At 38.1% G+C, this 23,641-nt stretch overlaps 2 protein-coding genes across 5 annotated transcripts in view; both read left to right on the top strand.

Annotated features, from left to right (window-relative positions):
- Nucleotides 1-588: 588 nt before the first annotated feature.
- spmip4 (sperm microtubule inner protein 4) lies at nt 589-5,351 on the top strand. The gene is made up of 8 exons (XM_032557784.1): nt 589-1,043; nt 1,132-1,203; nt 1,313-1,342; nt 1,448-1,638; nt 2,548-2,636; nt 2,725-2,899; nt 3,007-3,095; nt 3,167-5,351. Exons 1-8 carry the CDS (start codon nt 976-978, stop codon nt 4,022-4,024), a joined length of 1,572 nt encoding a protein of 523 aa, XP_032413675.1. The 5' UTR covers nt 589-975; the 3' UTR covers nt 4,025-5,351.
- Nucleotides 5,352-6,421: 1,070 nt separating this feature from the next.
- osbpl3b (oxysterol binding protein-like 3b) overlaps nt 6,422-23,641 on the top strand; it is a 40,866-nt gene continuing 23,646 nt past the window's right edge. For 2 of the 4 annotated variants that reach the window (XM_032559241.1, XM_032559237.1), the window contains exons 1-2: nt 6,422-6,586; nt 20,511-20,664. In XM_032559241.1, the coding sequence (XP_032415132.1) occupies nt 20,569-20,664 (96 nt within the window). In that variant the 5' untranslated portion in view covers nt 6,422-6,586; nt 20,511-20,568. Of the gene's footprint in view, nt 6,587-8,177; nt 8,479-20,510; nt 20,665-23,641 lie in introns of those variants that run through there. The other 2 variants (XM_032559239.1, XM_032559240.1) reach the window with 2 other exon arrangements.

Genomic DNA, 23,641 nt, shown 5'->3' with positions numbered 1-23,641 from the left:
AAAGTTCAGACAGACTGACAGAATAGCTCAGAGCTCAACATCAGCCCAAGAAAAGCAAGAAGTTTATCATGATGAACTGTTTTGAGAACAAGTAATTTCTACTGACAGGGCTTTTAATTATATTTTGGCTTTCAGTAAGCCACATAGGAGGTCTCTGCCTCAGCCTCTTCTATGTTCCCTGGGAATTGGGGCTCTGAAACGTGACCCCTGAAACTCAACACCAGCTTGGGTCTGGTGTCAGTGTCTGGTTGGAGCCAGCTACATTTTCATTCCACCTTATGTTTAGTTGTATGAGTGCACCAAGCTGTGAACATGTAATATTATCACATCCACACTTGATGAGTAGAAGATAGACATCCTGGGCAGTGATTGGGCGTGTTGCAAAGACTTTAGCTCCTGCTACAAAAGCAGGAGCTTGGTAGGAAGCATCCACACAACCTGATCCCTGAATTGCAGTGACTAAAACTGAAGTTTGTACTGCAAATTTTACTTCCTTTCTTCAAAACTGAAAAGTTGTGAGATATTCGAGTTCATAGAAGAAGACATTTGTGCTAACGGCTTGTGTGGTTGGATTGGGTGTCAGCCAGGTTTTAGCCTATTGTTTACTGCCGCACTCTCTTTCCAGGTGGCACAGAAATTTAAACCCACCTCTGGTTACAAGCAAAGAGGATGAAGTCCGGTCTAGTCCAGATCAGTCTAACTCAGCTTTAAGACTCATTTTGGAGAAGACATCTAAGACAGGAAGATTAAAAAAACTTTAAGAAGTACATCTTTCTGGCAGGTAAGCGAATATGACTACATCTTATTTTTCATGTTTTTGTTGAGCTTAACAGTCATTAATATCTAAAGCACTTCAGTAAACCCACTTTTGTTGTTCTCCTCTTATGGTTTGAGTCCCAAAGTGCATATATTTCTAACTCTTAGTACTATGTGCCTTTGATTCATAGCTAGTAAACCCTTCCCTTCAGCTCCCACATGGAGCCAAAGTCTTCTGCTGATTTCAGTGGAGTTCCTGCCTGGGGGTATGGAGGAACGATACCTGCGTAGGTTTAGGTTTGATCAACATGGGAAGACACTAACAGAATCACTGACCGCTGTGGCATATTGATTTTCTGTGGTTTTATTTTGCAGACCCGTCAGCACTCAACCGTGCCACGCCAGCACTATCAGAAAAAAAAGCAACGTTCGCCTCAATGACCAACTGTGAGTTGTCGTTCAGTTGTCATGGACAAACTGATTGTAAAATTTCAATAAATACAAAGGAGTTTCTGATAATGTAAAAAAAAAAAAAAGGTTGTATTTTTTTTCCCAGCATACCAAAACCAACTGATATAAATTTATTGTGAGTATATTTTATCTAGAAAGAAATGCTTGAGTTTTACACTTCTTCTCATATCTTTTTCTAGGTAAACTGTGTATTTACTCTTGATTATTTATTCTTTTATAGCGAGAGAATGACAAAGACTACTACGCTGAAAGAGCATCCTTATTCATCGCACATTTCTCGGTTTGCCATGTTCCCCTCGTTCCTCTCCCCGGATGACCCGGAGAGGGGAGTCAGAGCGGCTTCACAGAGATTCACAAACCCTCTCATTCCAAACAAACCTCCTGATGTCACTTTGCTCAGCAAAACTATAGGTGAGATATTATTGTTATACATTCTTTCTGCAGAAGAATATATATATATTTTTTATATACATGCACGAGTGGATCTGTCATGATCTGTGTGTGCTTTAGTTTCCCCCTGATCATTCCTTATTCATTTATTATTGTTGTTTTTCTGGAGTTTAGTGTTTGGCTTTTTCTAATTGGATTCATTTTATTAGTTCAGCTACCTCGATGTTAATTGATCTACTTCCTTCAGGATTCTCCCCTAGCCGCCCTGCATCCCTGTGATAAGACTCAACTGGTTTCAATGTCACACTTCAGTCTCCTCAGTTTTTAAGCCTCCTGTTTTTTTTGTTTGTTTTGTTTTGTTTTTCTTTGCTGGTTTCCTTCTCTTCCATCCACTCTAGTTCCTTGTCTCACTTTTGCCTTTTGTCCAGCTGTGAGTTTTGTTATAATTTAAGATTAAATAGTAGAAACTCACTAAGTTACTCACATTGTCAAACACCAACCTTGACAAGCTAATGAAAACTTTGACATGGTTTAAAGACGATCACACAACTGCAACAAGCAGATCAAGTGAAAAATTAAGATATCTAAAATCCTGTGTTTTTTCTATTGAAAATGTAAAACAAGGAATTAAAACTGAAAAAAGACATCTTATGTGTTTTTGTAAAAAAATAATTGAAACTATTTGCGAGCGAGGGTTATATTAGGACACCCCAACATAGTCCAACATGAAATGGTTAAAATCACATACAGGTGATTTGAAGAAGGATTTACCTTGCTCAAACTTCAAACATTTCTTAGTGTGTGCTTCTGACTGTGAAATTATGAGAGAACATCATATAGAGGCACCTGCAGTCGTTGAATAGACAGGTGCCTCATTGCTGACTGTGCTACCTGTTAATTCATTTCATCCCACTCTGTCTACGGCCACAGGAGGTCCATACCGACATGAAATCTTGGAAAACCCATTTAAATCCAGGAAAATGGACGTTTCATGGAAAGGAGAAAATGAATTTTTGGATGTGAGCATTTAACACATGCAATATTTTTGCTCAATAATAATAGCAAATATAAAGAAGTCAAGACTTACCCTCCATCATTTTACACCAGCATTCAAAACCGGCAAAAGGGGAGACACAGATTTTCTACCCAGCTCCTCCGAAAACAATACTGCCCAACCCAAAACTCCGACACTGGGATCTGTCATTATCAGAGCGCACAAGCAACATTCTGAGAAACCTGGAGAGGAAACTCTGGATCACGTCTTACCAGATGGACTTTACTGGTGAGAAGCCAAAAGGATTTTTGTTAGAAATCTGGAAACACATAACACAGATTTGAATTTTAGCATTTTCTAAAACTTCAAATGACCAAGTGATTTAAACGTTGCAGGATCAGGGCCTGCAAACCCTTTAAAGACCGATGATTTTAAGGAGAAAATAAGTTCTCTCACTGGGATTAATTCACACTCCGCACCTCTGGTAAACCACATTTTACAATTTTGTCAGTCACATGTAAAACTGAAATGCTGATGCTTCTTTTTTTCTTACAGAGAGAATTGTCCTGTCCTGTGTTTGTTCCATCAAAACCCAAAGGAGGACATAGACGAAGACTGCAGACAAAACGGAGTGACAGCCCCAATTTTGCTGGTCTCCAAATGTCAAATGTAAATCAAAGCACTACTCCATCTTACATATACCAAAAACAGCCCCAGGAGCTTATGGCTAATTATAACAAAGTGACAGATATGAGCCAAATGGGTTACAGTCAATCAGAGCCTGAAACTGGCTTAATAGATGTGCAGCATACTGATCCATCCCTAGAGATCTTACAGCAAAGGGCTGTTGATCATGGCAGAGAAAGGGAAAACCGCAAAATTCGATTCAACGAAAGTCTAATGCAAGAATCTGAATCAAAAAGCAGCGAAGGTGCTTCTGTTCACCTCTCAAATACACAACAATTTAACCTGAGCAGAGAGTCTTCTTTCCAACGAGAGGCAAAAGTAAAGACAGAGACAAACTCAATGGAGGAGCTGCAAAAAGAAGATCCACAAATCAAAAAGCAGCCTCTCAGAGTTGGAAATCCACTCAGGTCTGAATTACACAATGCATTATCAAGTAAAGGGGACGATAAGACAAATGGCAGTGAGCTGCTAAGCTCTCTTCCTAATGTCTCTATCCTGCCGCGGCGTTCTGTCTTTTTGGGTATTCCTACAAACACCTTTGAGACTGCAGGTAAGACAGGCACAAACCTCACCCTTCTAGACCTCCAAAACTCATTCAGTAAGTCGGAGGCACATCAAAGATTCAACAACTCCATCACACATGCTGCTGTGGACCTGAGGGACAATGTAGTCACTGGGAAAAGACACAACTTTTATGGGATTAACTGCAACCATATCCATGGGTGAATATAAACTTTGACTTTCCAGCTAATAGCAAATAATGTTTTCAAGTGGACTTGAACTGCCAGCAACTCACTCAGTCACAAAATTTTTTGAGTCAATTGCTTGTTGCAACCTCTGTTATTAGTAGTTATACATGGTTGTTCTGAATGTCTATAGTAAAAGACAGACTTTCATTACAACATCTGGAAATTAGATGTGAGAAAAAAGCAGCTGCACTAAGTGCAACATTAGTTGTCCTCTACAACTGCCTTTAAATACCATGAACATTTTATCACCTAGCAACAAGCTTTGCAAAACTACAGCCTTTTGTATTTGAAAAAGTGTCTTGTCTATGACTCAATCATTGTGACACACAGAAATATTTTGATCTAATTTGTTTCTTAATAATATAACCTTGACTTTATGCCCTGCTGGATGGCACACCTTTGCCTAATGTCACTTTTTAATGATACTTTAGAAAAAAAAAAAAAAAACTTTTTTTTTTTGCAGTTTTTTTTGTGTAGTCACAGATGGGTCTATGTTTCTATCACCACTGACAAGTTTCAGATTAAGATGCTCCCACTGTCGTGTTTCAGTGGAGGAATGGAGTGCATCCACAATTTGCATAACAAAATCATCCCCATACCATTAAGGTTCCACCTCCTTCACTCTGGCTATTTTGCTGCTTCTTTGCTGCTGTTAAAAAAAATCATCTCCATAACATGATGCTGTGAACTTTTTTTGTTGTAATTTGTCTGCAGTTCTGCTATGTTTTTTTCTGTATTTGGGTGATTGGATGAACGCGCCCTGAGACATAGCTCTAGCTTTTAAATATTGCTTTACGGCCTAATCCTGCTTTTAATTTCTTAACTGTTGAATCTTTGATGTCTGGTCTTTATGATGCTGTTTGGTCGCTAATAAATCACTGAGCACTCTACAGAACATCTGTACTTACACTGAGATTCAACAACACACAGTTGAACCCTATGCAGGGTTCTAAGTAAAGAAATAAAAACAAATGTTTTTCTTGTACTTCACAAATGTGCACATTTTTGTGCTGCTATGTCAAATAAAATCGGAAATAAATAAATTCAAGTTTGAGAGTGTAACATGCCAAACTCTGCAAGAGTTCTGGGTGCAACCCTAAATGCCTAAATAAAATCCCTGCACTTTCTTCTATAGGAAACCTCATAGAATGTTTCTTCTTTCAGTGTCTGCACTCACACTGAATGTTTGAAAAGCACTAAGTCCATTAAGATGAACAGATGTCTTCATGGTTCCAACAAATAACCATTTAACATGGATGAAAAGAAATAAATGAACAAGATTACGTTTTTTTTTTCTAAGTCAAACCGAGTGGACCACAGAGAGCTGTTCTGTGCTGCATTCCTCTGTAATGAAATTCAGCTCTTTGAAGGTTGCTGCACCTGTAATCTGTAGTTCAAACTCGTTATAAAAAAAAGTGTGAGAAGCAAAAATGTGCTCCTTTGCTCTTAATCTGTTGCAGCCAAGCAGACTCACGTAAAAGGCTTTTATGTATTTTTTTCTATAGCAGATAGTCCTTGAGAATCAAAGCCTGCATCTAGGACTGATAGAAAAAGCTCCCTTATTATTTTCATAAAGGCTTCTAGAAGAAATACAACAGAATTCGGAGCAAAATTAACATGTTTTGATGATGACTGCAAGCAGGTCTGGTTATGAAGACTCTATTTAAGCCACGTCTTGCTGAATTGTCTTGGTATATCTACTTTTGTACATCAAGAAAAAAGAAATGAAATATAACACACATTCTTGAAATAAATTTGTGGTATGTTTGTTTGTTTTTTCTTAAAAAACAAAAATACTAGATTTGTAATTCAGATTTTTCTGAATTACATAAGACATAAGACACCCCAACCATTCGTTTCCTGAATGGTTGGTTTGCTTTTAATTATGATCTTGGCGTTTGTCATTTCTGAAAGGTTGCGAATCGTTAATTTTTCCAGCAGGTGGCAGCGCAGTATAACCTCCAGCTGCTCCTGCAATTCTGAAATAGTTAGGGTCAGCTAGTTTGGTTTAACATAATGTTTGACCAAATTAAACAAATAGACAAGTAAATTGGTAGTAGTAGTAGTATTGTTTTTGTTGTTGTATTTAACATCTGATACCTATAAAACATGATTTTTCTGTATAACTCTATCCAGCATGAAATGACAAGTAAGATGACGAGTAAAATAATTTGGCTTGATTTTTTTCTTTCTTTCTTTCAGCTGTTTGAGTGTTGGTGGGGTTCTCCTTCACTAAACGTCACGGAAAAGATGCTGTCAAAGATGCAGATCCCGCCCCCTTGGAGAAGAGTAGGAGCTGAAGACTTGATTTTAATTGGAGCTTGTCTCACTCCGTCATGCTGCTGTGCCCTCCTCCTCACAGCGGTGGAGAAATTGATGCTTTCAGAGGGAAAGAGCGCTGCATGTGAGTGCATGTCACCCGGGAGTACTGCTTCAGGCTGCATTTTGTTCACTCGGTAATTTTGACATGCAAATCTCCTCACTCGCTGCAGCTTTATAACCCGCATCACACCCAGTGTTTCCCATCTGGACTTTCAAGGTGAGTGATGTCAGCTTGTTGCAGTCTCTTTTTACCTTTTCTCTACATAAAGGGCATTTTGAGTTCAGTTTTCATTGCAGTTTAAATATGACATTTCCAAGTTCTCAAAGTAAAACTATTAAGTCAAACAAACTCGTAATAAAGTGCTTAAGGTCAAGAGAAGTACAGTAAAGCTTCATGTAAAAGCCTGTGGCGCTTCCTGAGCAGCAGATATTTTGTGAAGATGATCTGTGGTTCGGCCTGTAAGCACCAATAGATATTTTTTTAGTCTCCATGGTTACTCTGTGCCCCCTACTCCTCTGAATAAAATGAAGAAATGAAGTGTTGGATGAAAGACAACAACTTGCTTTTTTCCATATAAAGCTAAAACAGTTCAGCGGAGATTAACAAGTCTGAACCCACAAGGTAAAAATAGTGAACCGGCTTCAGTGTGATCTTATGTCATGCTGAGAGGATGTAGGTGTGTGATGGTGAACATACAGAAGATCTCGTCAGGGCGTCTCTTCCTCGCTGCATAGTGTTCAATGACAAACTAGGATTTTTAGTTTTTAGTTGCGTAACAGCAGAGATTTTAGATGGAAATGACTAATATGTTGACAACATTTATAGTTTTTAGCATAATGAAACATAACGTGGTTGAAAGGTTTACGCAGACTTATAGGTAAGACTGTTATAAATTTGGACGTTTTAACTTTTTATTATTTTTAGGCTGATTAACAACAGGATCATATACAAACAGGCTCAAATATAGAAAGACACATTTTTACCTAATTAAATATACTGGACTTGGGCTTTAAGTTGGCTACAGTTTCCCTTAGTTTGAATTCCTAATGTTGATTCTTGAAAAACATTCTCACTGTCACCGTGACAGCTTTGGTCAGATGTTGAACACAACTGGATGTTCCAACAAGACAATAATTCAGAGTAATTATCAAAACTGGTTCTAGTATGACTAAGCAGGCTAACCTCTGGATCGACCTCATGCTTATGTTCTGGATACACGTCAAGTAAACAGCCCATTTAAAATAAGTGTACTGGTTCTAATAAAAAGAATGCTTAAATATTTCACCACAAAAAGTATAATCCAAACATACACAATGAGCACATTAAACTTCAGATTGGAAAAATAGGTTTGAAACTTGTGACTCATCTGTATAGTGAGATGTTTGTACTCCTGTTAATTTGAGGACTTGCTTAGCGTCCTCGAAGTTCTCTTGGGTGTTGCCATCAGGGGAGGCTTACCAGGTGCTGTGTCTGTTCAAACATGTTGTGGACTTAATAAAGGCCTTCCTGTAATTCAGAGGAAAAATTGCGCCTCTCAAAGAGAGAAGATAATTGTACCTCTTTCAAAGAGCAAAACATTCAGTTTCTAGATGTGCTAGACAAGACATGCGCCTAACTGCAGCGAAAACGTTCTACAAATTATTGATTCAGCACACCAAATGCACACAACACTTTTCAAATTTCTGTTTGCGAGTTTGGAGAAACCTTCTTCCTCTTGTTTGAACTTTGCAATTTTCCACTAAGTTTTATTTTATTTATCTCATAAAGTTCCAAGAAAATACATTGTAGTTATATTGTGACAAAATGTGAACAAGTTAAAAGGGCATGATTACTCATACTTTGTCAGAGGTATTGCACTTTCTCATTTTTCTAGTATTTGTTGTGAGTCAGAACTTAGGAGCTTGTTTGTCTGTGCCTTCTATTTTTCTTTTCTCAGAACATTTGTCCCCAGTGGGTCTGTGGTATGTTTGGTGGCCAGTTGGCCTTCTCTGTGTTTTTTCTCTCCTCATCTTAGCCTCAAGTCAAACAAGCAAAATGAGGCTGTGCAGGAGAGGAGTCAATAGAATTTGAGGAATGTTACAGAAGAGAAAACACCGGTAACAGTTGAGGTATATCTCCATTGGGACATGGTGTTTCATGTGTGTCACCTCTGTTTATTTTTGTGTTGAGTCTCGCTGCAGCTTGTGGGTCACCTGCTGTGTGCTGTTCTCCTCCTGAGAATTCATTGTCATGCAGATTTAATGGTTTATAAAGCGAAACACTCATTAACAGAGCAGGAATAATAGAAACAAACTGCAAAGTACAAATACTTGTAGTGATTCAGCCCCAGCGCTGTAAATTATACAGTGGTCTGCACAGCTCTGCTCCACAGTCTTCTGAATATCTGCCAAGTAAAAGGTGAATAATGCAGAAAGAGGATTAAAAAACAACCAAACAGCTGAACTTAGCATGTGGCAGGTGTTGGTTCTCCCCTTGCGTGGGCAGGAGCACTATGTGAAATAGTCCTTTAATTGCATGCACAAATATATTCATGTGATTTGAGACTGTCACTGAAGTAACTCCATCATTGGATTCATAATGTACGGTATGTTGTCTTCTTTACACGTCTATTTTGAGACATTAAGATATTTGAACCATTTGCAGAAAATGTTAGAGTTTCTTTGTTAAAACAAGCAACTTCTCAATCCTGCTTTCTTCGCTGTTGTTAGATAAGTAGCATTAGGTTTTTAATGGCAGGCTGCTTGTCTCCTCAGCCTTCTCCAGGCGTCAGAGAGACTGAAGGATGCTTCAGGGCTGATTTCATAACTTCTTCCCAGACTGCCAGATATCAGCATCAAATTTTTACATGGGTGGCTCTGGCAGTTACATTATACTTAAATACAATAGCGCTCTCCACCAGGCCATTAAACATTTTAAGTTTTGAATAATAAAATAACACCATGATATAGTTCCTTTACAATACAGATAAATATCTGTATTGTAAATAATTTGGTCGCTTCAGGATCAGTTTTATATCTCATATTAATATAATATTGCAAATATGTAAGATTTTTTTGGTTGTCTTTGGTTGTTATTTTTGGCAATTTGAAAATAAAATCTTACATTTCAAATCTCTCAATTCTACAGATCCAAAAAATAACAACAAATTGGATCTGCTAGCAAAATTATAACTTTCATTTTAAATGTTTTGCAGTATGTGGTATAGATTCAAGGCGTGGGTTAGTTACTAGTACAGAAACATGCAAATACTGTATTTTCTGTCATATTCTGATAGTTTCCCTACCCCTTCCTACTGACACTTAGCTGGGTAATAAAAAGCTACTGCACTTTTCCCTTGCTTACTATTTGAAGATATATTCCGATATTACATTTATGAGACTGAGGTCTTTGACCAGATCTGAGCGGTCGATAGCTAGTGTTCAGAGTTACATGGTGAGGTTCTGTCTCCAAATGTCTGCCCCAAAGACTGAACTTAGGTTTTTACCTTGACTGAGCAAAGTAAAATTCTGTAAAATTTGTCACATATCAAAAATTGTATTAAAGAGTTCATCAGTTGTTCAGTAGGAAGGACCACAATTTAGAACTCTGCATCAACTATGAAAATCTACATGTTATAGGATTCATAGATTTAAAAAATGCGGTACCTTAAATTGAGCTTTTGGGGTACTCTGTGGTCTAAGTCAAAAGTATGCAAATGAATTGTTATCTAAAATTTCCAGTTAATTTGACAGTGATGTGATAAGGGCTTGAGGACTTTTCTAAAGATTGCAATCAGTCAGACTTTATATAGTTGAACTATGTGGTCAACACTATCAAAAGTTGTTTAGATGTAGTAATACCAGTGATTTGTTCTTATTCATGTTGTCCCTATGATTATTTAGGCACTTTAAGTGACAAAAAGAGGACTATTTTTAACCTTTTCTTTCTCATCTCTAGGAAATAAAAATAGTCCACCATATGGTGAACATTTGGTTTGGGGATTAAGAGATTTTCTGACTCTAAAACACATTTGATAACTGAACTAAACTGGGTCAATAAATGTTTGCACTTAAAAACCAAGGCCAAACTTCAGAAAGGCCCTGAGTTGAACTGCAAAGAAAACAAAGTCCTGAAAAAAAGAAAAACACGACTGAAATCGAACCACAAAAACACAAAACAATTCAGAGCTGCTGTCAAGTTTTTGCATCATTTTATGACTTTTGCTTTTGGTTCTGTAACTTTCCAACTTCTTAGATATGCCTTATCAGAGATAGTTTTATGCTGCAGATTCATTCTTGCAGTGCACTTAGTCAAAAATTGCTTTGCTAATGTAACTCACAGTGCTCCGTCTTGCAATAAAAAATTAAAGCTGTATCAGATAGACACTTCATCTTTGTCTGTCCATAAATGGAAATCAGTGAAAAAACTGTGCCATTATCTAAATCTTCTCCAAGGACATCTAAACGGCTTGTCGCAGTGCAGATGTTGTTTCGGTTTTGTTTTGTGATGTTTCACCTCCTTGGCCTCTAACAGTGATGGATTATTTCGTTAATCTGTGAATTAGGATCAGTGCTGCTACACTGGTATCAGAACTTTTAATTGGAAAACCTGCAGGTAGGCCAAATTTCAGAACGAGGAGCATTTTTCACCCTTCTGTTCAGCTCTTCCTCCCCCTGCTCTTTGGTGAGTGTTTGTTGAACTGAGCCGCAGCTCCTCTGTGTCCTCATGAGCTGGTGTTGAATTATGAGGCTGTCAGGCTTCCCCCTCACTGTGTGTGTAACAAAGGAAAGGACCTCTGCCACATTTGGGGCTGACAACAGAGTAAGCGGACAAGAGAAAGAGAGAGAGAAAGCTAAGGAGAGGAGGCTGCGTGACGAGGATGTGGTTGCTTAACAGGATGCAGTGTGGTGCTTGTCAGTGTGTGATGCAACACTGCTTGTATGTCTCACAGTTTTAGACATGAATGAAAATACATCCTCCACGACAACTTAACGAGGACTGACTGCTTTAGTCACTCTTGGATCAGTGTGAGCTGAACTCTAGAACTTGTGATCCAAGGTATTCATATTTCCTGAACTACTCATTGTTTTGCCGGGCCACAAACACAAACTTCTGTGTATTTTGGGGGGATTTTATGTGATTGACTGACACAAAGTATCACAAAACCGTGAAGCGGAAGAGAATACATAGTTTTCAGTATTTTTACAAACACATGTTCGAAATTGGGATGTAAATTTGTATTTAGTCCTTCTGAGTGAACCTTTTACTGCAATTACAGTTGAATCAGTTTTATGTCTTATTTTTATTCTCATTAATATGAGAATATCATCTTTGGGACAGATCTGAGATTGGGTGGGAAGCATCTAAGAATTTCAATTTTTATGTCTTGCTTGCCACTGATTCTCAATTAGTCGTAACTTTGACTGGACCAGTCTGACAATGTGGGCCAATATGCTTTGATTTACACCATTGATGTCCAAGAGCAGTCCCTGATGGTCCATTTTCTGCAAGCGATCTGTAATATCTGGCATCAGACCCCCCCACCCAACCAATAAACCATTACCCCAAGAATAAATTAACAAGTAGAAAATAAAAATAGGAAAACAATAATTCACTGAATAAAGGATGTCAGATATTGGCCCCTTCATGATTCTATAATAATGATTATCTGTAGCTACAGATAATCATTATTATAGAATAATGATTATCTATCATGATAAGCTCAAAAATCTTTTGAAAGCCTTTACCAGAGAATCCCAGCCTTCCTAACACTATATTCTATAAGAAGTCGTTGATCCATGCAAAATAGAGATAGTCCACCAAAGCAAGATAGTCAGCTGGGCAGTAGAAGCAACAGAGGAATGAGATTCAACTGGCTGGGAACAGGTTGATGTGCTGCCGAAGAGAGCTGGAAGTGGGTGTGGATGTGCTGTAACGTTATATCCTTTTGCTAATGTATCAAAATATAATAGCCCAGAAGTCCCGTAATTTGAGGCAGTACTAGCGAATGTGTACAAGGTCAACAGCGAGTCATCTGTGCCGGGATACATTTTAGATAGTTTATGATTTGTGTACCGGTAATAGAGCTGGTGCATGAGTTCACACTGATTCCCCCCATGGCAGGCACAGATGGAGGACTGATGAACCAATTTAAAGGTTTTCCAAAAAGTCATCTCCGGTACTGATGCCCAATATTGTTTTCATCACAAACAATGTGAACAACCATTTACTTTTTCATAAATAAGCTTACTTCGTGTTGCTTTATCACATACAATTTCAACAAAATAGATGAAAGTTTATGGTTGTAATGTGAGTATTATCTTTTTTTTTCTGTAGAATTGAGAGACTTTTGTTTTCTGTGTGTCTTATTTTTGGAGTGGCTCCCTCTTGTACTGGCAACTTTTCACCGAGATGCCTTTAAGCAGAACAGGGACACGCATTGCCATCTGTGCATCTCTTTCAGAAGAGGTGTGGCTCACAAACACACTGATGCACAAGAGACTGTGGGCTGGTGAGAATGACCCTCCCTGCTCAGGAGATGGTCTTCTGAATAATGAATCTCATGCCGGAACTGAGCCGGTTTTTTATTTGCTCCATCCATTTGGGTTAATGGGATCTCACTGTGACGATCTGTGCTACCGGCTAAATAAGACACAGTCATTTTACAGAAATGTTTTGAAATCTCCGTGCGGTTCTCTGTGGAAAAGATCAACATCGTTTTCTGCTCCAGAGAAAATCCTCATTTCTTTATAGAAAAAGAGAAACTCTGACTTTCTTCTTTTTTCCTCTAGGGGTGATTTTGTTTGACTAACCAGAAAAACTTAAGTAGTTAGCTGACTCAGACAGAAGCCGTTATTTATCCTCTTTGACTGATTGCAGCCCCTTGAAGGAAAGTCCAATCCCATTTTTGAGTGACACAGCATGAGCAACTTTGCGTCTGAGTATTTCTATCTCCTGCTCTCCTGTTGTTTCTAATCACTCCTCGAGTTGGTGATGATGCTATCCTCCTCTTATGATATTTGCATAATAAAAGCATAACATTTCAAATGTGGGAGCCACCCAGCATCATATCAGTCACTACCACATTAAAGAAGACAAAAATGTTCATTATTCCCTCATTGAGCGGACGAGACTGTGCTTTTTGATTATTTAATTCCAACTATCAAAACAACAGAAAACAGAATGTACACAAACTAACAGTAAATATACAGTTCTGCTCTTATATTGTTCAATATTACTCTGTCAGTGTTGAAAAGTGAGCAAATCCATTTCCCTTTCCACTTTGTATGAAATCTTTCAGTCATAGAGTGAAAGCCAGGAAAAAAAACACTTTTTCTTTCAAACACTATACATAGTATTAAATCCTGTGTGTTGCTACAGTTCTACAGATTTCTTTAATTTATATTCCCAAGATATAATTTTCCCATTACACTCAAGAAACTATGGTTTTAACATTTGCTCTACATCCACAATGTTTCCTCTTACATTTGTTTAGTAATTTGGATTTTCATTGGCATTCTCAGTTAGGGTGTGTCATAAAAGAAATACAAGCACTGATTTGTTTGACTGATCAAAAACCTTGCACAGTTAGGAAAAGGGAGTTTTACTTCAGAACAAATAATGTTTTTTCTTGTTTGGTTCTCAACAGTCTATGCTCAGTAAGAAGAATTTTACCAGATGTTCAGTTTAGTTGTCGAGATGTGAAATTAATTTGCAAAAGGAGAATGAGTTGGATTGCAGCCAGAGCAGACGGGCTGACACATTACAATATTTGGTCATGAAGCCATGCAGCTCTGAGCCTTGCAAGCATTTACACTGGGTGTGACTCTAAGCTAATGCATGATTGAGTCTTTTGTGATGCTCAAAGTGTGATTATTGGATTGTACAGCTGGACCCTAGTCAGAGTTGAGGGGATTTTTTTCAAGACACTGTTTGTACATTTTAATTTATGAATAATTAATTCCACCAAGTTTAAAGTGAAACAATTAAGGGTATTGATTTGCAAAAAACCCAGATTCTTTCACATTTTCTGGAAAACCTCAATCAGTGTCAGCCTGCTACGACCTCGGATGGAGTCTGGAGGGATTTTTTTCATTTTATTTTATTTTTTATTCTCTGCTTTTTGCACATAAAAAAAAACTTCTGCAATAATTCTCTAATTGTAGTAAATTTTCATTAACAAACAATATCTGAATGATTTCTATTAGAAGCCATAAGCTGCCTCTGTTATGGCGCTGATCTGCCCTTACACTGTCATAGACGCTGTATTTTTAGTATTTTTAGAAAGAGCTGCTAGCACAAGTTTATGCTATTGTTTAAGACACATTTTCCTGTTCCCATAACTATCCATAAGTTGGCATTTTTCCTCTGGAACTTGACTCATAAACTTGATTTGAATCTTTTCTTTTCCTATTTACTAACTGCTTGAACATCTTGGGGTAAAACATTGATATTGTAGTGACAGTCTGTGTGTAATTGTCCTCTTATCTTTAAGCTTTTCATTTTCTTCTGAACAATTGTTGTTTTGCATTTCACTAATGGAAAAACAAAGACTAAGTGGCACCAACCCACCCTGGTGATGCACAGTTGTAACAAGATTATTGTTATTAAAGTGGTATGTTTTAAATGACACATGACAGCTGGGAGTTTCCCACTAAATGAGAAACAATCAGACACTAATTTGTGTATCAATATTTCTTGAATGTTTCACAGCATAATTTCAAAGTAGAATAAAACCTGATATGTTGTTTTCCAAGTTTTTGTTTATAGAAATCTGAAAAGTTTGGCTGGCATTTATTCAGCTCCTTTTGCTCTTTCACCTGTGAAAAGGAAACACAAAGTCCTGCAGGTGTTTTAATCACAGTGTAAATTCAGCTGTTCAGTGAAAGGCTCAGAGCTCTATTAGAGAGCTAAAAACATAATATAGACCAAGAAACACAGTAGAAAGGTCAGGTTTAGGTTATTAAAACAATATGCTATGAGCATCCCATGGAGCCTTGTACAAACCTTCTGATGATGGAGAGAGTATGTCAATTAGGTAGACATTGCCATCTGCTTAAACTGACACCCTGACTTATTAGATAATGTGCATAAAGTAATATAGCATGTCAGTCCACAGGTCATTCTTATTTTAATTTTTTTATTCAATTTTACTTTGAAAGAGCTGGAGAGATCCACAAATCTGGAAAAAACATTGGACAAGTATTAGTTGTACACTCCACAGATCTGGGGTGTATATAACAACGAAAATTTGACTTTCAGCTGTAATCGCAGTGAAAGGTAGTTCTAAAAAAAGGCTAAATATATATGCACATCTCCCCTTTTTTATTATTTTGCAATGAAAATTCATGCATAATTTTCTTCATACTTTACAATTTATCACAATTTTTTTTCACAAAGGGTTATAATTAACTACATTAAGAAAAGTGAAAAAGATAAAGGAGAATTGACCCTAACAAATTTAGCATAGATGCAATGAATAAATAAATAAATAAATAAATAAATTCCAGTTACGAGATGAGGACTCTGCATTCCACCCACTTTACTAACTTTTACATTGCAATTAATCAGTTTAAACAAGAAGAATCAGCTGACAAGAACTGCTGGTGGGCTGCAAAAATAACATTGTTACCAAGCACAATGTTACCTGTGTGGCATATGTAGAGACCATTTGCTTGTCACCTGTAAGCACAACTTAGACGACCACACAGGGGCTTAGAGCGACGTTTGACCTGTGAGGCATTACTAAATCAACATTGATTTTCTTCTGCTTCGTTCGCTGAGGCATTATCACGAGGCAGGGATTCAGTTAAGAGTTCTTCAAGTTGAATAGCCTGATAGAACTGGGCTATCAATCACACTTTTATCTGCACTTTGCTTGGCTTTTACATAAACACTGGTTACTTTCTGAAACACCCTCATAAGGACAGCCCATAGTTATTACATTTTGCATATTAACAAAAATTTTAGATGTTCTTGTAACTTTTTTTGTATCGCATCTACTTCTAGAACTGCTTTATGTGTTTTTTTCTTTCCTTCCTAAATACTAAACTCTAGCAGACCTGCGCTCTCGTTTTTACTTTCCTCTCATCCTTTCTCAGAAATCAGAGTCCATCTCCACCCAACTTCTCTGAAACACTGTCACATCTACTGCTAATAGGAGATTAAGCACTGTAATTTCTACAACTTATGACTCTATTTCCGATGAAAGCTTCACTGTGGGGTGTTCGACCAAAAGCCTCTCAGTCTGGTGAGTCACATCCTAATGAGGCCTGAAAGCCTGCTGGGCTTGTGTGCTGCTCTTGCAGCCTCTGGAGACGGTGGATAGACAGAGGAACATCTGTAACAGGATGTGCAGAGGAGCTAGACTGGAAGGCTTTTGGCTTATATCTGTGTACTTGGGACAACATAGGAGAGATTAGGCTGAAATTTGCAGAACTCATAAACAGGTCTCTCATTTGCCTTTTTCAAAGAACTCCACTATCAGCATCAGCGGTGGAGGAGAACTTTGAAAAGTTCCTGGCAATTAAAGATATTAAGGAAAAGCTTAAGGAATATAACACTGAGGCCATATATCCAATTTCCCTTGATCCCAGTCCAATTGACCATCGATGAAATTAATCAAAACGAGCCAGATGCTTGGGGGCCACAGTCCACAAGGCTTAAAAACATCTCTGCCTAAGCTTAAACATTAGATACCCAATTTACATTGCTAGGGTGTCTACTTGCTCACAGATGACGGATGTTTAGGGAAACCAGTGTATTCCCTGAACACCTCAATAGTGTGAACCAAAAATAGATCTGGGTTGAACTACTTCCATCTCGTCTCATTTCTAGACTTTTCAGACTTGAGGGGAAGTTCCAGAAATGAACGGGCCAGTCTGGGTTCCCCTCCTAGACCTGGGGCACTGAGAAGAGACAATGCTAAGACATTAAGTTAAAAAATATATATTTCTAACATGGCGTTTCAGTCATTCTGGTTTATATTCTTCACCTTCTACGTTGTACTTTTATTTTGCTCTTTGTTTATATGCTTATAGACAAACTGGCAGGTTTAACATTTTCAGTTCATCACCATGCAATTTAAACTGGATTTATATTTGGCAAGTGTTATTCAGAGTTTTCTTCCAAGTTCCACATTGTTGATTGAGAGTCATGCCATCCTTTACTGGCTGCACAATTTTTTCTCATTTTTGCCTATTCCTACCTTCTTAATGACAAAAATAAACTAAATTACGTTAAACTACTCTGCAGAAGCTGAGTAAACACACAAAGTGAGAAAACCAAGAAAAGCAGTTAGGTTTTGCTAGTTAAACACGGATGTTATCCAACTGTCATCCTGGTTTCTCATTATGAAACAGTAGTGGCTACTGCCCACCCACATATTGCTGAAGTTTTCAAAAGATGTGATCCCCCTCTATGTGCAAACCGTTTATCTTTTTGTCTCTGATGTGACTTTAAAATGAACATCGGCTTATATATATTTATAGGTCTCTTTGTTTTGTACAACATAGTCATTAAGCCTGAGAGAAGATGTAAATCATTGGTTTTACACAGTCTGAAATAGTAATAATAAAAAATAATGTACAAGAGTTTTACTATTGCTCAATTTCTCCACATTTGTAGAATCGTGATAATGGTGCTTAAAATCCATACACAAGTCTGACATTAGGAGAAACTGGTAAAGTCCTCCCTGACTAATGTATTTAAAATCCTTACCCACATCATAAGCACTTGTTATTCCTGTAATTTTTTTTATTTGTTTTTAGCAAGCAATAAAATATAACCTCAAGCTCACCGCACTCATTTAGGCTACTTAAAACTCATCCAACCCCTTTTCCTCTCTTCTTAGACACATTTCACACATTGAAACGCCACTATAAACATTACAGTTTTATTTATTCTTTTCAAACATATGTAACTTGGGATGAGCTGCATTGGCCTTTGTCCTCAACGCTTCCATCACAGGCTTGAACCCGACCTGATGACCTTACCTCCATGTCTTTCCCTTCTTTCATTACCCAGTTTCCTGTCTGACCACTCTCAAGTAAAGGCCACTAGCACCAATAAAACCTTTAAGAAAACAAATGTAACTCATTTTAAATGAATAATATTATGCAGTAAAATTTGTCATCTCGTCATGTCAGCCTACTGGTTTTCATCTTTCTGTTTTCTTCATCCTACCTAAGTAAAGTGAAGCAGCATCCATACATTCCTGCTTTAAACACAGCTACTGCTGCTTCACTATGAGTGCACAGTGCATGTGATCATCAGTGAAAAGGGGTAAATGTTAGCGTTCTGATGCTACTGTCACAATGATGAAAGACTGGAGAATTGCACCTTGAAAGTTGACTGTGTCACAGACCTTTAGTTTTTCTGGTCAGAAGAAAAGTGGATGAATAAATCATGCAAATATAGTAAGAAAGCAGCGGATTAACTGAGAGGCAGCATATAGTGCTGTCTAAATCACTGCTGTCTGAATCTTAGCTTGTTTTTCCTGACATGGTTTTAGTTAATGGGATTCAGATCTAATTGAGCTGGAAAATTTCCTGCCCTGACATTGTGTCTCTTTTCTACGTCCAGCCTCTTTGATCTATTGTTGTGGATTCATTCTAAGTGCTTTGCGCTGTTAACCGCAGCCTCCGGTTCAGAGACGAAGAACTGGTGCGACTTGGCGACATGGCATCGGTGTTTACTGATCATTTTTTTGCCCAACACTAGAGCATGTGGCAGATTCAAAGCCAGATTACATAATCTGTTTAAGCACATATGTATTAGGCAAAATCTTACATCACACAGATTGATTTCTGGCAGAAAATGTTAGTTTAATATCTCCTTTGCAAATTATAAAAACTCAGCTTGGTCTATTATTTTATTTTTTATTTTTTAGATTAGGCTGTGAGCCTTAAGTGGTTTTGGCTAATGTTTAAAGTGAAGCTAAGGTAAACAGAAGTGAAATGTCCTTTCACCCTGGGAAAATTAGCTAGTAGCATACTCTACACACCAAAGCCACTATGATGAAGAGCTTTAAGACCAGCTGCGTCTTTGAGTTTTACAGATGGTCCCTTCACACATTAATGAGCAGGAGGTTAATGGGCCATAAAATCAATGTTTTGTCACATTTTTGGTAAAACTGACCTTCTGCTTGTTCCTGCATGGATGATAAAATATGCAGATACACCTGGACGTTGATCAGCATAGGTTGACAAACCGCCTCTTAGATCAAATTAGCAAACCACTGATGTTCTGATTCTGCCAAGTAATGAGCACATTATTTACTAAGATCCCAGGATTGTGTGGCAGAGGACTCAAGGCTGACATTTCTTTAAGGCGCCCATTTATTTTTACCCTCTGCTGAAATGATCATTTCATATTTCACTCACAATCTCACATCTCACTGAGTGTTTACACGTGCCGCTTGTCTTTAATTTCCACTTTATGGAGATGCAATGTGAAATGAGTCATAGCAATTGTACGGATCATGTGTCTCAAAGGGAGGATTAATCTTAATTAGAATCTGTTTTTACCTTCCACTATTTGCTAAAGGAATATTATTTGCATGTCTGGCAGAAATGATGTATTTTCTTATTGGTGTCTTTTTGCTAAAGCAAAAAATAAGCACATTTTAACTGGATGATAGACATTAGTTGTTAGTCCAGATTTTATATTGGACAGTTCATAATTTCACCACTTTCATACACAGCAAATGAGGCCACTTGTATCATAATGGCAGAGAGGAGTTCAATACTTCTCCTCGGTTTTGAATACAGTATATGTTCCCACACTGCTGTGCATATGCATTTCAAGTGGGTACCTTAGATTTATGGGATCTTAGCTGCTGACAATTCATCACCCTCTGAAAGGGTAAAGTATGAAATATTTAAACCTCTGGTCTCTCAATTGCACCCTAATTTATGTCCCCCAGTCCTAACTTTCGAGTTTGCTGTCTCGATAGGAAACCTTCACTCTGCTCCCAGAGTGAAGGTTTCCTCATTAAAGACCAAGTTTCTGCTATACCGAGATGGAAAACCTAATCACTTTGAATAACCTTATGCATTTTTCAGTGAACGCTAAAAGCCTCTTAGAGGACTTTCCTATTCACAGCATATTTCTTGCCACTCTCTCTTCTTCTGACCAGCTCTTCACCCTCTTTTTCTTACAGCAGGAAACGATGCCTTTCGTGATCCAGCTATAGCCTGAAGGGGCCAGACGGCAGCAGGATGAGTTCAGAGGAGCGCAGCTCAGCCATGTCACAGAAGATCTCCTCCTTATCGAGGAGCAACAGCAGCTCCTCGTCCAAGCACGACAGCCGACAGGTAACAATTCACAATATTTGAATGTGAGGGAGGAGAGATGTTTGATGACTGATTTCCTCAGCTAGCAGTTTGCATGGTGAATAAGAAGAGACTTGGTATGACTCATTTGAGCACAAAAATCTTCATTTTGTGCTAACTTACCTAAATCAGCTTAGCAAAAATGCCTGTTGCTCAACACCTTTTATGACTAAACCTGGTCACAAATTTCTCTTTACAGCCCATAGTTAAAGGGTCTTGTCCTCAAGGACGAGGATCTTTTAACTAATTTGTTTCTGACAGCGCTAACTTTCTCTGTTTTGCTGTGAATGTTCTGTAAACACAGTGTGCTGCTACCGGTCTTGGCCAGGATTCTCTCGTAGAAGAGATTTTTAATCTCAATGAAAATTTCCTGGTGAAATAAAGGCTAATGATAATAACAAATGGCCAGTGTTGTGTGACCTTTATGTGTCACTGGTCCAACACACCTGAATTAAATGGCTGAATTACCTCGTCAGCATGCAGTCGAGTTCTCCAGAGTCCTGCTAATGACCTGATTATATGACTGTGTTGTGTTGAAGCAGAAACACATCTGTAAGTTGTAGGACACCGATGCTCGAGGACTGGAGTTGAAACCCTTCCTGTAGTGTAACAAGAGAAGGTTATCGCTACACCTTTCCAACGGCTTGTCAACAGAAGTTAATCAGCAACTCAATGCATTGAGGCATCTGTAGCTGAGGGCGGCTCACTGAAGCCCAAACTGAGGATCACAATGAGGATGTGGTGCGTTTGCTTTTGTTAGGCAGCTTTGTTCGAGAAACTGGAGCTGGCTTTCCTGGGAAATGTTCAAAGACAGAGAAAATATGCTAAGTCGACAAATCTGTAGAAACCCTGTCATGTTCAATATCGACCAAAATCTCTTAAGAATGTTTTTTTTTAAAAACCTTGAAACATTCTTCTTTTGTGCAATCCACAGCATGCACTAAAAAAAAGAGTGTTGCTGTTAGCAGGACCCTGCAGCTGATCAGTCAGGGTCAAGCAAACAGAAAATCATTTGAAAAAACAATCAATAGATTTTTTTTTTTTTTTTTGCTTCAAGCTTCTTTCAGCAGACCTATTAATTTTAGCTACTACTACAGAACAGACTTTCTTTTTGGGAGATGTAATTTAATATTATTCAAGCATTATCCACCAGACAAACGTCTGAGTGATCATTTAATGGGAATAACAAATAGAGGAACTGAGAAGGTATTTCCATTTCCAGAAAACCACAATAACAAAATAAAAAAAATAATTCTGCAATTATGCCAGGGGTATGTTTAGATCTCTACCCTGTAAGCTTAAATCAGACAAAGCTCCTTATTTTAATTCATGAAGAATTGTGTCATGACCAAATTTAGTAGGGTGTTTAATTTACAAAGGATGAGATGTTTAATTTGAATCCAAATTAGGAAATGAGTCAGTAGACTTTGTTAGTCAGAAAAGCAGAATAAGGCAGGAGTGAGATAAGTTGGGAGAAATGAACTGAATCAGAGCGGATTTGGACAGTGAATCATACAGGTGTGGACAGGCCAGAAAGCCTGGGAGTTAAAGGGGGAAAAAGGAGGATTACTGCAAATCCAGCCATCCAAAACACTGAAATAATGGATTAAGCACTGACAGCAGGTGTTTGACTCTCCAACCTGGCAGTGAAGTTGTAGAAGAAGCAGCTGAGACCGCAGGAGATAAGGGTTGACTTTAGTCTGTGGCTGTAGTGCATTTGAGCCACCTGTTGCAATCAGCACAAGACACACAAAGAGAAAGAGCCACAATGGCTCTTGAAAGCAAGAATATTTAGCAGAGAGCAGAGGATGAAACAATTCATTCTTCATTGTTTTATTTAATCAGAAACTGGAACCAAAAGTATAGAACATTAAGCGTTGAAGGTCAAGACTTAGTCCTTAAGGACAAACAATACATGAGCCTGCTATGATACATTTTAATGAACAATTTCCATGTAAGTGGTGTTAGTAAGAAGCCCTTGTCCTCTGGGCTTCATATCACTGCTTCTTTTTGAGAAATCTGTTGACCTTGAAATGTCCAGTCAGTGCGCTACGATAATGAGTCACAGTGTGACTTTGTCAGAGGAGGGGCTCATGACAAACTGAGAGGGGGAGACTCAAAGAGCAGTCCACCAGCTTTGTCCTTGCCTGCCCTCATTCTTTTTTTTTTTTTTTTTAGATGTTCTCACCTTCAGCATTCACTCTGCCTGACAGATACTGTTAGCTTAACTGGGAAGGGCATGCACTGAGACAACAATGTGCAAGTCGCTTCCAAACACCCAAAGCCTGTCAAAACAGCCGTGACGTAAAAACGTTAACTGTTGAGTAAATATTTTTTACTCAACAGCTACATTTGATGATAGCTGTGGTATTTAAGTCATGGTTGATGTTAGATATGACATCAAGAGCAGCATCTTTTTCAAGCTTAAACAATTGGCCCACTCCAGCGTGACGTCAGCTGTCCCTGTCCCTGGGGCAGGACGATGGACAGAGGTGCAGGTAGACCAGGCACCCCATACATGGAAGCCATTAGACCTTAATGCAGCCATCTGAGGTTCGATTCCTAGCCTAGGGATCTTTGCTCCCTGTCTTCCCACCTTCTTTTTCTGTTCATTTTCTCTCTGATTACTGTAAATACAGGGAACTAATGCCACAAAAACATTGAAGGGCTTTGGGTTTTTGGTTTAGCTGTCGTGAGCTGTCATTGGCAATCTAGCTTTATATTTGCATTAAAATATTACAAAACTGATCAGATGTTGGTTTCTTCATTAATTAGACCAGCAGGAGAAGATGATAAAGGTAATGGAAAACCATAAAATTAAAAAAGGTTCAGGACACAGGGTACTGTTTTACATAATGATTTTAAATCCAACCTTTGCTGGCAACTGGTTAAGGAAATTGGCTTTATTCTTAAATAATTCGAAAGACTGGAATAGTTAGGAAAAAGTGAATAGAAGCCT

Source organism: Xiphophorus hellerii, chromosome 3 (genome assembly GCF_003331165.1).
Source record: "Xiphophorus hellerii strain 12219 chromosome 3, Xiphophorus_hellerii-4.1, whole genome shotgun sequence".
Taxonomy (NCBI): domain Eukaryota; kingdom Metazoa; phylum Chordata; class Actinopteri; order Cyprinodontiformes; family Poeciliidae; genus Xiphophorus; species Xiphophorus hellerii.
Note: the sequence above shows the minus strand (reverse complement) of the source record. Positions and strands in the feature narration are given on the sequence as shown.

Excerpts from the sequence above, each read along its gene's own strand:
- spmip4 (XM_032557784.1), top strand. The coding sequence starts at position 976 with ATGGAGCCAAAGTCTTCTGCTGATTTCAGTGGAGTTCCTGCCTGGGGG. Across the intron at positions 1,343-1,447 it reads CCAACTGATATAAATTTATT|CGAGAGAATGACAAAGACTA; the intron begins GTGAGTATATTT and ends ATTCTTTTATAG. Across the intron at positions 2,900-3,006 it reads TTACCAGATGGACTTTACTG|GATCAGGGCCTGCAAACCCT; the intron begins GTGAGAAGCCAA and ends TAAACGTTGCAG.